Source organism: Heterocephalus glaber, unplaced genomic scaffold (assembly GCF_053883595.1).
Source record: "Heterocephalus glaber isolate CG9 unplaced genomic scaffold, H.glaber_assembly_v1.0 deba00001673, whole genome shotgun sequence".
NCBI classification, from domain to species: Eukaryota; Metazoa; Chordata; class Mammalia; order Rodentia; family Bathyergidae; genus Heterocephalus; species Heterocephalus glaber.
Window position 1 is genome coordinate 6,198,527 of NW_028258410.1, and position 16,361 is coordinate 6,214,887.

The 16,361-nt window shown below is 36.3% G+C and overlaps 1 protein-coding gene and 1 pseudogene across 1 annotated transcript; both read right to left on the minus strand.

The window, feature by feature from the left end:
- Window positions 1-272: 272 nt before the first annotated feature.
- LOC101723127 (olfactory receptor 4A47) lies at window positions 273-1,141 on the minus strand. Its single transcript, XM_004851805.2, is given in 3 exon segments — window positions 273-435; window positions 437-922; window positions 924-1,141. Coding segments are annotated over 3 exon segments (867 nt in total).
- Window positions 1,142-14,932: 13,791 nt separating this feature from the next.
- LOC106009048 (olfactory receptor 4A15-like) lies at window positions 14,933-15,839 on the minus strand (annotated as a pseudogene).
- Window positions 15,840-16,361: the final 522 nt, after the last annotated feature.

The following is a 16,361-nucleotide window of genomic DNA, read 5'->3' on the forward strand; positions in this document are numbered from 1 at the left end:
AGCTTACAGCTTCATAGGAAGCTATGTTGGAGCAGGAGCCCAGAGACAGGAAGGCCAGGGGGACTCACAGCCTCTAGAGGCCTCTCAATTTCTAATAGTCTGAAAACTGTATGATGATCATTGGAAGAATTCACATAATAAATGTTTTCCATCATGTACAACTATTAAACCCAAGCAAAAATTAAGTTTAATGAAATAATCACATGTGGCTTCTTTGGAAGAAACAACTCACTTCAAGGAACACAAATAATATGATTCTCTGTCACTTCATGTTATTTTCTTGTCCAGAGCTTCTTCATGGCACTTTTCATCTCTGCATTTCTCAGAGTATAGATGAGGGGGTCCAATATCAGAGTGATTACAGTGTAAAACACAGCTAAGTACTTATCAGTGGGGAAGGTAAATGGAGGTCTCACAAAGAGAACAATGCAAGGAGCCACAGATGGACAAGGCCTTGCTCCTGCCTTCCTGACTCGAGTTTTTCAGCAAGTGCAGAATGATCCCATAGGAGATTAATAAGAGAGCAAGAATGACTGTACAGATTGGCCCATCATTGGCCAGCACTGTGAGGCCAATAATGTAAGTTTCAGCACATACAAGTTTTAATAAGGGGTACATGTCACAGATGAAATGGTCAATGACATTGGGGTCACAGACGGGAAGATTACAAACAAACAAAATGTGCAGTATAGCATGAACAAAACATCCAACCAAGGCCAAAACCAACAGTAGAACACACACTTGGTGGTTCATGATGGTCAGATAATGCAGGGTTATGTAGATGGCCATATACCAGTCATAGGCCATGGCAACCAAGAGTATTATCTCAGCACCACCAAAAAACTGTTCTGAAAAAAGTTGAGTCATACATGCTTGGAAGGAAATGGTTTTCAAGACATGGAGTAGGTCTATCAACAAATTTGTTAGAATAAGCAACATACATAAATGGTAAGTAGCCAAGAAAGAAGTACATTGGAGAATTCAAGGCTGGGCTGAGAACCATAGTTACAATAATGAGTAGGTTGCTTGCCATTGTCACCACATAGATCAGCAGGAACACAGCAAATAATATTTTCTGACCCTGGAGGCTCTGAATGAACCCCAAGAGCACAAACTCAGTCACATTGTTCCTTTGTTCCATCTGTCCTTCTGCCTGTCCTCCTATAACTTCTCAGAACAAAACTGTCTGCAGAAAGAATTATTACTAGTAAGTTTAGAATATTTTAGGATGCTTATTCATTCTTTAAATAAGCATTATAAATATCTGTTCCTGAAGTGTAATTTTTTATAAGGATTCAAATTTGATGGAGCATAAATTTAGAGATCTTATAAAATAATCATGGGAGAAATAGAAAATCAGAGACCTGTGAGAAAAGGATGGTTTGTGAAAGAAAAATGAGTCTTCCACAACTAGTTTGTGTCTGGAAGCTAATGGAAGTGCACAGAGTGCTAACATCATAAAGAAAAAGATGGATTAAATATTTAATATAAAACAATAGTAAGACATTTATATTTACTTCTTGGTAACAAAGTAAATGTCATTTTCTACATTCTTGGGATAGAAGAACCTTCTCAGGTAATAGAATCTCAGGTTGACACATTTGACAATTTTAAAATATTTTAAGAATGTATTAAAGGGTATAATAAATAAATACACAAAAGCAGTTTAGGGAGGAGGAGAGAAAAGAGAGGAGAAGAGAGGAGAGAAAGGGAGGAGAGCAGGGCAGTGAGACAGATGATGAAAGACAGACAGGAAGACTGCACACAGAGAAAGAAAACTATTGTAAGTGGAATCATCTTCACTAGTACAATATTCTCTTTTAAATAACCATAGTAATGGCAGTTGCCCTCTAATCTCTAATGACATTTACTTCAATATTATTTATCATTTTTGCCCTGCTCCCTCTTCATAGACATGGAACATCTTTCTTTATAACTATGGCCCATGTCTCTGCTCGTACTGTTGATTTCATCTTTATTACTCCTAACACTGGTCTTCCAGTCTTCCCTTCTGTTTTGTATATCCTTATTTTACTTCCTCTATTGAAGCCTTCTGTTAGCATATTCACACAGTATACTTTATATTTAAAAATTCTATCACTGACTCCACTTCTCTTTCAATCAAGCATTGAAATGCAATTCTCTGCTCATGATATACAAACCTCATCACTTAAGTCCAAAGTCAGTTTGACTTCTTCTCTTACTTGACACAAAATTCTTTTGAATTAACTCAAAACCTCATACTCAAGTATGTATTACACTATATTCTCTAGAGTCACTCTTTAACTTCTACAGATGCTAAATCATACTTAATTTTTAGCATTTCAAACAATATTCAGAAGACAGTTCCATTGATACTATCAAAAAATTGACAAATGCCTGCTAACCAAGAGTCTCCCAAATAGTTACATGTGCAATTAATTTGTAAGAATAACAATTATTAGAAGGGGAAAATTTATTCAACATTTTTATAAATTTTAAATATGCTAGAGAATTTTTCAATATTGGAATCAATATACACATATCTTAGCTATAACAAAGGACTGCAGCACATAACTACCAGAATGATTTAGAACTTAATAAAGACTGAGGACCTATGTCATCAGTGTACATAGTGAAAAGCCTCCCTTAGAATCATACAAGTACATAACCTTCCTGAATTACCTGCACAAGGACAGAGTCATTTGTTCCCAGTTCTGTTTTATGCTGCTTCTCCTTGGTGCTAACCAATACCAGTTTCATGCACCAAAGCCACCTCTTCATACACAGAAAGCAAAATAATGCAGGCACCATAGCTGTTCCTTGGAATATTTCCAGTGACCAATTCTTTCCATGCTTTCAGGAAGGTTGATTTCTTGGACATTTTTAAAAATTACTTTTAAATTTGTTGAAATTTTTTAAGCTAATATTAACAATGTCCTGTAACTGCAAGAAATCTGAATCTATTATACCGAGACCTAGATCTTCAGTTTTAGCAAAATTTGTCCTTAAAGCAAACAAACATTAAATAAACATTTTGAGGTTTAAAACATTAAGTTTTGCAGTAAAAGGAATCATGAATAGCTGACACATATATTTGGAATTTTTATTTTAAAAAATAAAACAATGATCTAGCCTTCAGAATGTTTGGATTTCCAGTCCAGTACAGTGGATTGACTTCATACACCATGGTTGAATTTAGGACTAACTAAAGAATGAAGGAAAATTGAATCCTTATTCTATCATGCCTTGAATATATCATGTTTAATGCTAATAAAACATTTATGTAAATACTATTATAGACAAACATTCCTTGAGATAAGGACAAAGACTTTGGGCACTTTATCTGTATTTCAAACACATTGCATATTATTGAATCATTCTGTTGCTCTATCTCAATGGGAGATGTTTCCTTAAATAAATCCAATGAGACTATAAGCAGGATTCTGAGAGTAGGCAATACACTGAGGTTTCAGAAGAATAAAACTATCTAGAATACCATTTCCACTGTCATGGAATATGAATTATTTATTTATTATTTATATGAATTCTTTATTTTTTATTCTATATATATATATATGAAGAATATTTATTCTTTTTTAGTTTTTTTGGGGGGGTACTGGGGATCGAACTCAGGTCCTTGCGCTTGCGAGGCAGGCAGCAGAACCACTGAGCTAAATCCCTGGCCCAAGAATATTTGTTCTTACATTCTTTTTCTTTCTTTCTTTCTTTTTTGGTACCGGGGATCGAACTCGGGTCCTTGCACTTGCGTAGCAGGCAGGGAAACCACTGAGCTAAATCCCCAGCCCAAGAATATTTATTCTTTATTTTTGGTGGAGTATAGAGATCCCACACTAGTATTGTATTAGTGCTTATTTGATTCTTCATACTTGCTAATATTTGTTTTATATAGTTGGATGCAGTAGTATCTGGTACATATATTTGTGATTGTCATCTCTTCCTCTTGGATTGTTTCCTTTACAAGGATATAGTGACTTTCTTTGTCTCTCTTAATTAGTTTTGGTATGAAATCCACTTTGTCTGAAAATAGGATAGTTACCCCTGCTTTTTTCCAGGTTTCCTGTCACATGCACTATTACTTTCCATAGTTAGACTTTCAGTCTATGAATTTCTTTTTGAATTAAGTGTGTTTATTGTATGCAGCATATTATTGGATCTTGCTTCTTGATCCATTCTGCAAGTCTATTTAATTGGTGAATTGAAGCCATTAACATTGATGGTTATAACTGATATGTACTGACATCTTTGTCATGACATTTTCCTGTTGTTGGCTATTTTATTTTTTATTTTAACCCTTTCCATTAAATTTGTTGCCTTGCCTGATGGCTTCATTCTTTTGGGTTTCATAGAGTTGTGACCATCATGGAGTTTTTCTAGGACATTGTTTAGAATCTTTTGGAGTGCTGGTTTGGTGTTCATGTAGTTCCTCAGGTATTCTCTGTTGTGAAAGTATGTCATTTCTTCATTGATTTTGAAAGACATTTTTGCAGGGTACATCAATCTGGGTTGGAGATTGTTTTATTTTAGGGCTTGAAAAACTTCATTCCACACTCTTAACTTGAGGGTTTGTGTTGAAAAGTCTGCAGTGATTCTGATGGGATTTCTTTTGTATGTGATTTGTTTCTTTTTTCTGTATTTAATATTTGTTCTTAGTTTCTGGAATCTTGACTATTATATGCCTAGGTGTTGATTTTTTATCATGGCTAACTGAATTCCTATTTACCTTAATTTTCTGTTTGCCAAATGCTATTCCCCTGCTTGGGAAGTTTTTGGCCATTACTTCCATGAACAGTTCTTTATGTCATTTGCACAATCGCCTGCTGTTTCATTGATTCTGATCGGTCTTATGTTATTCCTTGCATCATGTGCCAGCTGCTGGATCGATTTCTCATGGTCGATTGCTGTGTTTAAGAAATCACTTTTTTAAAAATCTGATTTTCTGTCCTCACATTGGTTCATTCTGCTGTGTATAATTTAGTGGAGTTCTTAATCTTCTAGATATCTGTTTGAATCTGTTTCATGGGTTCCATTTCTTTTCTTTTTTTCCCATAAATTCTATTATTGGTGCATTTTAGGTAAACAATACATTTACATTTATCATTGGGTGCTTGAACCTGTACATGATGTATCTCAGTTCTTATTTTTTCCCCATTACCTGTGAAGCCTTCACCCCCTCCACCCTTCCCTATTTACATAGACTTTGTTTCCATTTCTTTCTTTTCTCATAATTTTTCCTTTCCCTCCTTTCCTTTCTTTTCTATGCTGGGTATTTATGGTTTCCATCATATTCTTACTTTTTCCCAGTACTAGGAATCAAACTCAGGATCTTGCACTTGCCAGGCAAGTATGGCACCACTGAGCTAAATCCCCAGCTCCATCATGTTCCTGAAGTCCTCTGTTTTTTTAAATCAGTTTCTGTTCTAGAGTCACTAAAGCATGTCTTTCATTCTGGTCACCATTTCTTCAGTAATCTGGGAGATTATTTCTTTTTTATTTTTTTCTAGAGCCTTGTTCATCCATTTCATTGCTTATTTTGTTATTGGTTCAGGGAGTTCAGATAGTTGAATTTTGCGATGTTCCACTCTGTTGCCCCCTGTATTTGCCTTTGGCGAGCTGGAAGTCTGGGTTTTCATCTTGTTTAGTTTTCTTCTCATTTTTATTTTTTTGTTGTTAATATATTTTTTTAATTCCTGAGTTGATACTTGTATATTGCTTATTGGTTAGTATCTTTATTGTTAATATTTGGAAGCCCTAGGGAATTGCTACTTCTCAGAGGAGTCTTCCAGGTATACCTGGTCACTGGGTTTTGAGTCTGTAATGACCCTCAGACAATCTCAGTTTTAGTATACCAGAAGGACAACTAACTAGAACAATCATGTCACTTTGACAAAATAATAAAATCAGCAACAACAATAGCATCAAACACAGTTTAGAAAATGAGAAATTGTGCTGTCAGTCTGGAACTTTTAACTGCATGAGCTAGACTTGTGTTTATATGAGAAAATCAAGGACTAACTAGCAATATGTTTTCAGTAAATAAGCCCTTCAATATAGTGAATTTACCATCCAGGAAGAAGACTTAGAAGGAGTAGGAGAAAACAGTAGAAAGATAGCAGGGGGAAAGGTGAGGAATTGGCCCAGGGGACACAGGAAGATTATATAAACTTTTAGAAACTGGTGAGGAGAAAAGAGAGAAGGAAGAAACAAAAACAAGAAGAGAACAATCTAACAGAAACAGGAAAATTAGAAACTGTATTCACTCTCCTGTAAAATTAAAAACAATCAAGAAAAAAATAGGACAAAAACAGGAACAAGAAAGCAGAGAAATGAAGAAGAAGAAAGAAGAAGAAGAAGAAAAGAAAGAAAGAAAGAAAGAAAGAAAGAGAGAGAGAAAGAAAAAGGGAAAAAATGTTGCCTTTAAGGCATGTCTCTGCTCTCACTGATATACAACATGGGCAGCAATGTCCAGATTCAAGTCAATTAATCTCAGTGAGCCAGCCCTAGTCCACTGAGATTCAAGCTGGTTTCTGGCTGTGAAGCCAGAATTAAACTCCCTGACCTCCTGTGGCTTTGAATTCTGCATGGTTCTGCTGCATGTTTGAGCCACCCTTCCCCCACAGTGAGTCCAGGTTCCAGTAGAAGATGCTGAGCCCACCAACTCACCAACTGCTATAGTCCACTGTGTTTTTATTACAGTAGATCTCTTTGTTCTCCCTGTGGGCTTCAGTTTTTAACAATGAGCCTTGGAGAAGCCCTCTCTCTGCTGCACAACACTGTGATATCTTTTCAAGCACATAACAGTGTCCTTTCTGGTCCCAGGCACCTCAGCTATGAGGTAGGTGGTCAGGGAAAGGCAATCCCTTGGTCCTCATCCAGTCAAATTCTTTATTCTTAATATGATTATTTTCCCCAAGTAGTAATGGGATATAAATGAGTATAACCATTATGGAAATCAATATGGAGGTTCTTCAAAAAATTAATGGTCATTTATATTTGACTCAGCTATGCTTCTTCTGAGCATCTTCCCCAGCAAGTTGAAGACATCAAATTACACTGATATATGTCCTATAGAACTATGTGGTATGGTATAATGAAACTACCAAATACTGAGGAAACAAATTAAAAGAAATCAATACATGTGAGGAGATGAGCTATAACCATGAAGAGATTCATTATTATTAGGAGGTCAAACTATAATTGATCTATACTTTCAAAGAAATTGTAAACAATATACCATTTATAATTTTTTTAGAGAATTCACAATCTGGCTCAAAGATTTATATGGAAGCAAACAAAAAAAGGAATAAGAGCCAGAAAACTTTTGAAAAAGGACAGAGTTGAATATCTCACAGTACTGGATTTCTACATGTAACATAAACTACAATATCAGAGAATGGATGTACATGAAGATCAAAAACACAGAAGAGATAGAAGTAGATCCAAACACTGGATGATTTTTTACTGACGTGCATAGGCAATTCAATAAGAAATAGTAGTCTTATCCAAAAAATGTGCTAGAGTAATGCAATATCATTTTTAAAAATTTACATTGATCAATACCTCATACAATAAACATGAGTTTAAAAAAATGAGTTGTAGACCTACATGTAACCCATAAACTATAAAGGATTGAAACAGCAACATTAGAGATAATTTTCGTGACTTTGGGTTCCACAAAGATTTCTTAAATATGCCAATAAAACCAAGACTGATAATAGAATGAAATTCTTAATTGTACTGTATAAAAAATGATAAATTTTATTGTTCAAATACTTTAAAGAGAAAAAATGATAAGTCACAGATGGAGCTTGATTAAAAAGCAGATAAGGTTTGATTTGCCTGGAATTAAAAAATTGTGTGAATCACATAGTTTTGAACAAGGCAATTGTTACAATGTATATTAGAACAAGAATAGGGAAAGTAAAGAGATGTGAGATTATTCAGTATATCTCTAAATATTTGGGAAGCATTCACCAAAATAGACAAAACATAACACACATGACTATATATCTCAAACTTCTTAAATCATATAGATTATATATCTGATAATAAGAAACTAAACTCAAAATTGATGACAAAAAATAGCTGAATTTCCCCTAATTATTTAGTAGTTTAGCAACTCATTTGAATTTGCAACAAGATAACTCTCCAGCTCTACTGGAATATATGCTACAAAATTTAAAAAATACTTCACAGAAATATTCGATTGATTTGAGAAGTCATATTTCTGTAGTATTGTTAGTACTCGTTTCTATTTTTTGAATTTTTTCAGCTCTATTGAGATATAATTGCCAAAAGAGAATCACATGTACTTAAGGCATAGAACTTGATGTTTTGATAAATGTATACAATATCAAATGATCACAAAAATTAAGGTCATTAATGCCCCCATCCCGCAGAAAATCAACATTTTTCTTTGGTTTATTTTTGTGGTTAAAATATTTTGTCTTCTTAGCATATTTCAAGTGTACAGTATGATTCTTTTAACAAGTATCAAGTATACAATATAATCATCTTTGTTTTAGCTTCCATGCTGTACACTAGAATGCAGAAATCTTTTGTCTTCTGTATCCAAACTTTCCAACCTGTACAAATAACTACAAAGAACCAAGGCTACCTGATAGTCTTCCTGATTTCCTTCATTCTCCAGGCTCTGTTAACCCTTATTCTGCTCTATACTTTAATGAGTTTGACTATTTCATATTCTATATGTGACTTAATGCACTGTCTTTCTGTGTCTGACTTCTATGACTTATCATAATATCTGCCATATTAACCTATGTCATAATAAAGGAGAGCTTACCTTCCTTATTGACTGGAGCTGTAAGATGGGGGAAAATGGCAGCTTGGCCAGAAACCAAGCACTTGTAAGATACAGACAACTTAAACTCCTGCCATGGTTTTAAAAGAGATTTTGGGTGACTATGCAATGAGGATCATAAAGGGTGATGCAGAAAGCTGTAACAGTATAGCTGGAAATACAGTGGAGACCACAGAGAGCTGGGAATGCCAGGAACATGGAATGTTCTGCAAAAACCCTGCAGGGTATGTGTAGAGCCAGCCTAAGAGAGATGCCATGTGGGTGGCAACCAGCAAGGACACAAGAGCAGAGCAGCCCAAGCAAGATGAAGGTCACCTTTCACCAACATGTGCCCCAGAGGCTAGATTTGGAAGTGCAGAACTTAACATTTGTTCTGCTGGATTCCTGTTCTGCTTTGGGTTTTTTCCTTTCATTCTGCCTATTTCTACCTTTGGGGATGGATAATGGTAGCTCTGGGACATTGTACGTTGGAACAATTTAATTTATTTTAGTTTTGAAGGGCCCATATTTAACAGTTTGCCTTGTGTCTCAGAAGAGATTTTGAACTGGGACCTTTTGGCAGTGCTAAAACTCTTAAAACTTGCAACTCTTAGAGATGAACTAAATACACTTAATGTGACGAACATGAACCTTATGGGGATTGGAACAGATTGCTATGCTTTAAAGCTACAATATACTCCCAGAAATTTCATGTGCTCTGAGCTAGGACCTGGTAAGATGGAGCGGTTTACTGGGTGAAACCTGTAAGAATGTGTTATTGTCCTTTACCCCTTCCTTCCCTCATGCTGCTTCATGGCAGCCATGGGTTGAGCAACCTACTTCAGCCATGCTCTTTTATCATGCCTTTTCTTCCTGGAATTAGTTAACCATGCCCCAAAATCATAAGTTCATTAAAATTCTGTATTCAATATTGTGAATATTAATGTTTTTGTCCAAGTGACAGCAAAGCTGACTAATAGAACATTATATATTAAGGATAGATACTGCCTGAAGATATACTCCAGCTTTGGCAGCATTTCAGTTCTTAGAAACTCACTTGATAATTTTAACCAGAAACCAATCCTTCTAAATATGTGCAAATTCACTCTGTAGTTTTTTGTATTATTACTCTTTTAGTAGATTAGTGTTTTAGTATATAGGAACAAATTCAAATGAAGTACAGAGGGCCCTTGACCTACATACTTGATTGGCTCCTCAGGGCTGGTTGTAACTCAAGTTGGTTGTAAGTCAATACAGTACATGTTATAGATAACAAGAGGCAGATGAATCTTACATTAACCTAATTAAGCCAAGTTGTTCATATGTCAGGCCAGTCATAACTTGAGGATCCACTGCAATGTCCCCCAGACAGCTTCCAACCTATGAAAAGTTCCTAAAGTATAGAGACTTGGGTCTTAAAAAGAAATTTGTAATGTTTCTCTGATTTTGTTTATGAACCAATGACTATTCAAAAGAGTATTATTTAATCTCCATGTGTTTGCATAGTTTTTGCAATTTCTTTTGCCATTGATTTCTACTTTCATTTCTCCATATTCAATATTATGAAGAGGATTACTTTTCAAATTTTTGTATTTCTTTCAGCATGCTTAACATATTTTGGGAAAATTTCAATGTTCCACTGAAAAGTATGTGTATTCTGCTGTTGATGGATGAAGCACCCAGTAGATTTTTGTTAAATACATTTGTTCATTGCTATGCTCCAACACTGATACTTCTTTGTTCATTTATTGATTAGATGACCTGCCTATTTGTGAGACAGATATATAAGTCCGCTGCTATGATTGTTTGGTATAAATCTGTCTTTTTAGTCTGATAGCTTTTGTTTTATAAAATTGATTACATTGACATTTGGTGCATATATCTTTACAATTGTACTCTTGTGTTGTTGAATTGTTCTATTTTCCAATGTATAATGACCTTCTTATGCTTTTCTCATCAGTTTTGGCTTGACATCTACTTTGTCTGAAAAGCATAAATGCTTCTGCTTTCTTGCAGGCTCCAGATTCATGGTGTACTGTTTTCAATACTTTCATTTTCAGTCTATGTGTTTCCTTTGTGATGAATTATGTCATTGCGGACAACATGTGTAGAGTTTATTTCCAATTTTCCACTTTTTTAACTGCAAAATTAACACCATTGACAATATTAGTATGTTAAGGGTTTACTGAATCCTGCCACTCCAGTGTTTTATCCAGTGCTGATTGCTTTATTTTTTTCTTTTATTTAACTCCTCTCAGTGTTAGATATATTACTCTACTTTCCTTTGGGCTTTTTGGTTCTGGAGGCCTCCCTTTCTCCATCTAGGTTTTGCTAAGGTATTTTCTGCAATGCTGGTTATATATTTATGAATTTCATTAGGATTTTTTTGGCATGTAAAGATTTTATTTCTTCACCAGTTATAATATAGAGGTCTTGAATAACAGGTGTTTTATTTTCTGGTTTGAAAAAACTTTGCTCCAAGCTCTCCTCGCCAATGAAGTATGTGATAAGAAACTTGCTATTATCCTGATAGGCTTGCCTTTTATGTTATTTGCTGTTTCCTCTAAAATCTTTTTTATTTTCTATTTGGGCTGAATTTCTGTACTTTTGACTATAATGTGTCAGAAGAAGCTCCTTTCTGGTCATGGTTATTTGGGATTCTATAAGCCCTATTTACCTAAAATTGAATAATTTTCCTACATTTGGAAATTGCTATGATTTCAGTGAATAAGTTCCTTATACCATTAAGTCTCTTATAGTGTTTCCTTTACTCCAATAATTCTTAGGTTGTTTGTTTGTTTCTCTTTCTCCTACCTAACTGCTGTTAAATCCAGCTTCCATGATGTCTTCTTGTTTTTAGTCTATTACTGAGATTGATTACCTCAAAATGATTTATTACTTCAACCTTTAATTCAAGATCTGATACTTTTTTCTCACATTGGTTAAATTGCTACCCATATAAATAGCTACTAATTAATTCTTATACTTTGCTTCACATACATAAAAACCTTGCACAGATATCAAATAAAAAGCAAAAAAGAAAATAAAAACATAAAGAAATAAGCACACAAGAGCACAAAGCTAAAGGGGCTTCTTCAGGAGAAACATGAAGTTTTGTTTCTGGTTCCCTCTTCAGGTACAGCCCTGTTATATTTCAGCTGCATCAGGGGCATCAGGAACTAGATGTTTTTATTTCTCTGCTGTGATCTGATATCTTCCACTGTTGCAGAGGTTGGGAGGGCAGAGTGAGAATGGAGAAGCACCTGGAATTCCACTTCACTCTGAGGCTGGGGCTTCTTTGATCCCGGTCCCCTTCCCTCCAGTATAATCCCTGCAGCTGTGTATATCATGCTCCAAGGGAGAGCTCATGTGACTGACATTGCTACTCCTCTGTGATGCACTGGACATTCTTAATATTCTGTTCATACTTCTCTTAGGTTTTCCATTAGGTTCATAAATTCAGTGGTGTTGAGAGTTCAGAAAAGAGCTAGTTAGACCTCAGGACCATCTAGGAGTCAATAGCAGGGAGTTCACATTGGCTCCTAGCTCAGCAGGCTTTAGTGGACCAAAGAAAGGGTACAGCAGGAGTCTGGATACTGTGATATCTGGACAGTGGGGAAAGGGATAAAGCATCTGATGGGCACAGAGCTTGAGGACCATTGTATGGCTCTGGTGTTGTGCCCACTGTGGTGCTGCTCCACTATCTCTTTTCTACCACCAGATTACACTGGTCACAGCCACTTCATGTTCCTTCCTGGTTCCAGGTCTTTTCTTTCAAGACCATGCTCTAGTTTATCTCTGTACCTAGGGCTCACTGGTACTAATTCAGTGATTTATAGAGCATGCCTTTGTTGGTGTCCTAATTTGAGGGATTCTAATCTGCATATCTCACTCTCTGGGCTCTGTCTCTCAGTGAGAAGATAGTGAGGGCAGGTGGGCATAGGGGAGTGACTGCTCAGCTAGGTGCTAAATGCAGCAGCCCAGCTGCAGCCCTCTTTGCTGAGGGGTTGGAGGCTCCTCCAAGATGGCACTATCCTCAAGCTGCAATCAGTGTTGGAACTGGGAGCTGCCCAATTCCAGGCCTGCTGCCATGATGTGTTGAGCACATTCCTTAGGAAACTAGACACTCCCCAAGGTGGGATATACCAGAACTGAGCTAAAATCAGAGCCACCCAACTTCTCAGATAGATCCTGCATGTAGCACTCCAGCTTTCAGTGCTCTACTGTGCCTCATCTCTCAGGAGTGGACATTCCTAAAGACAGTGTTTTCACTGGAGTTGACCTCCAAACTGGGCTGGTGATCCTGAGCCATTGGACAGCTCAGTCTGGTGCCTGAGCACCTCTACTGTACATAGCTTCTTCCCTTGGGAGGCCAGCTACTCTCCCAAAGTGGCTTCTCCAACAGATGAGTGGCGAACAGTGTCAGGATACAGTGCCATTCCTACTTCACTCTCCAAGTACTTCTGGTATGGATATTATGCAGTGGAGTTCTCTAGCATATTGTCTTCCAATATTAGAGATTTTCATTCATCCCCCTTTCTGAGTCCCTGAAGAAGCTGGTGAGCAGCCTCCCAGTGTTTCCAGTTCACTGCTAGCTCCAATCCACCATGATGGTTTTCCTACAGATCATTATTTTATGAACATATGAAACAAAACAAATTGCCTTTATGGGAAACGTTACAGCATTTTCCCTTAGGAAAATAAGGAGCTTTCAGATGTTTCTCTATGGATCCCCTGTATTCATATCATTTTATACTTGTCTCTTTATGATTAATATTAAAAATAAAGTATTCTTTCCATTTACCATAGTGTAAATACCAAATAGTTTATCTGGCATGAGAAACTGAAAGTGTAAATAAGGACCAAAATGTATAATAGATAATGTGAAATAGGAAAAAAATAGTCCAAAGGGGAAAGGAAGTGGGAGGGGTAGAGGAAAGGTAAAAAGGGAAAGGAATAAATATAAGAAAAGGTAAAAATGGAAACCAACTCTTTGTAAATAGGGAAGCATTGAGGGATTGAAGGGAGGGCAGGGGAATGGGGAAAAAGTACGAACCAAGTTGTATCATGTAAAGGTACAAATTCCCAATGATGAATGTCATCATATTGTAGATCTAAAATGTACCAATAAAATTAATAAAAATATTCTACAAATGCAAAAATATGTAGTTCAATCTGAATATAATATATTAATAGCTTTTGAACTTGTGAAGAAAATAGAAACCAAATATTTTTTATTTTATTATTTCAATATTGGTCATGGCAACTATTAATCCTTAAACAGAATAACTTTATGTAAGAAACATAAAGAAATATTTCATTAAGTAAAAAAATTACAATATTCAATATGGCATACAAATATATTGACTCAGCATGACTTTTATACTAAAAATTATATATATTTTCTAACAAATTCTAGGAGACATTAAAGGTATGTTGATTGTTGGAAAAATTCACATGACAAACATTTTCCATTGTGCACAGTTGTAGGGAACAGGGAAAGGGGACATCACTAGAACTTCTACAGTGAGTCCAAGTTTCCTGGGAGCCATGGCAGCACACGGTGAATTTACAGATTATACAGGAAAGGTAGAAAAAATGAGACTTGGAAAAAAAGCTGAGCTTTGTGCCTGATCAATGCTGCTCTGAACAGCAAAGACAAAAGACCCCGAGATTGCCACACCTTTTATTCAGTACATTGGGAGAAACAGATGTAACATGACTTGCAGAGAGTTCAGTACATCAGGATAAATAAGGTGTAACAAATGACTGGGGGGAGGCAGAAATCCAAAAACAATGAGGAACTGAGTAGATGAAGATTTTATTCCTCCCAGGATGTCTTCAGCTGGTGTAGTCTTGTTCTGGAGCATCACAGCACCACCAGATCATAGAGGTCTCTGTTGTGACTAGAGGCCAAAATGAAATTATGTCTCTAAATGCCATAGCTGGCCTGTAGGCAGGAGAACTAGGCCTAATTAAATGATTTTTCCCTAAAATTATATAGAATTGTTCCTGACACACAGTTATTGTATCTAAGGGAAAATTGAAAATAATAGAAAAAGCACTCCATAATTCCGCTGAAGAAGCAACAGTTCATGGACATATAAGATACATTTCTCTGGTACCACATATTTATTTTCTAGTCCAGATCCTTCTCATGGCATTTTTTATCTCTGTGTTTCTTAGAGTATAGATGAGGGGGTTCATTATCAGGGTCATAACAGTGTAAAACACAGTCAAGGATTTATCAGTGGGCAAGGTGGAGGGAGGTCTCACATACATGAAAATGCAAGGAACAAAGAAGAGAATCACCACGGACATGTGGGAACCACAGGTGGACAAGGCCTTGTGCCACCCTTTCTAACTCAATTTCCTAAGGCAGTACAGAAAGACCCCACAGGAGATGAGCAAAAGGAAAAAGATGAATACACAGACTGCCCTGTCATTGGCCACCACTATGAGGCCAATGATGTAGGTGACCATGCAGGTGAGTTTTTATAAGGGGTACATGTCACGGATGAAGTGGTCAATGACATTGGGGCCACAGAAAGGAAGATTGTAAAGAAAAAGAATGTGAAGCACAGCATGCACAGAACCCCCAACCCAGGCCATCAGCAGTAGCAGAGCACACACACGTTGGTTCATGATGGTCAGATAAGGCAGTGGTTTGCAGATAGCAACATAGCGGTCATAGGCCATGGCAACCAGGGGCAAAATCTCAGCACTGCCAAATAAGTGACCTACAAAAAGCTGAGTCATCCAAGCTTTGAAGGAAATGGTTTTCTTCTCATATAGTAAATCTATCATGTTTGGGGTAAGTAGTGGAATAAATGGCATCCATATAAGATAAGGAGCCAAGAAAGAAGTACATTGAGTCACCCAAGGCTGGGTTGACCACCACAGTCATGACAATGAGTAGGTTGCCTGCCATTGTCACCAGGTAGATCAGCAAGAACACTGTAAATATATTTTCTGACTCTGGAGGTTCTTGAGTGAGTCACAAGTGCACAAACTCAGTCACATTGTTCCTTTGTTCCATATGTCCTTCAGCTTGTCCTCTTACCACTGCTCAGAATAAAATTGTCTGCAAAAAGAATTATTACCAATGACTTCAGAAGTTATAAGGTAATTTGTTTATTCATTGGACTTATAGGCCCTGTGATTTATTTTTTCCACTATCGTCAGAGATTATAAGAATGCAAGTTTGATTGGAACATGGTGTTCAATCTTAGCCATTTTGTAGACGAATGGCATCCAAAATAAGTAATTGTGGTGAAAAGGACTGGTTATGACAGAAAAATGAGGCTTCCACAGCCAGCTTTCTGTTAGGAAACTGAGATATTAGGACATATAATTAACTGTCTATAGAAAAATAAGGAACAATTAGATTTAATTTATAAAAGGAAAATGTACTTTATATTTGCTTCAAGGTAATAAATGAGAGGTGACTTTCTACATTCTCCTGTTAAGAAAAATTTTCTTAGTTAATAACATGTATCTCAGACATATTGCTACTTTCAATTTCCTTTTAACAGTTAGGACTTCATACCCTAATTAAATA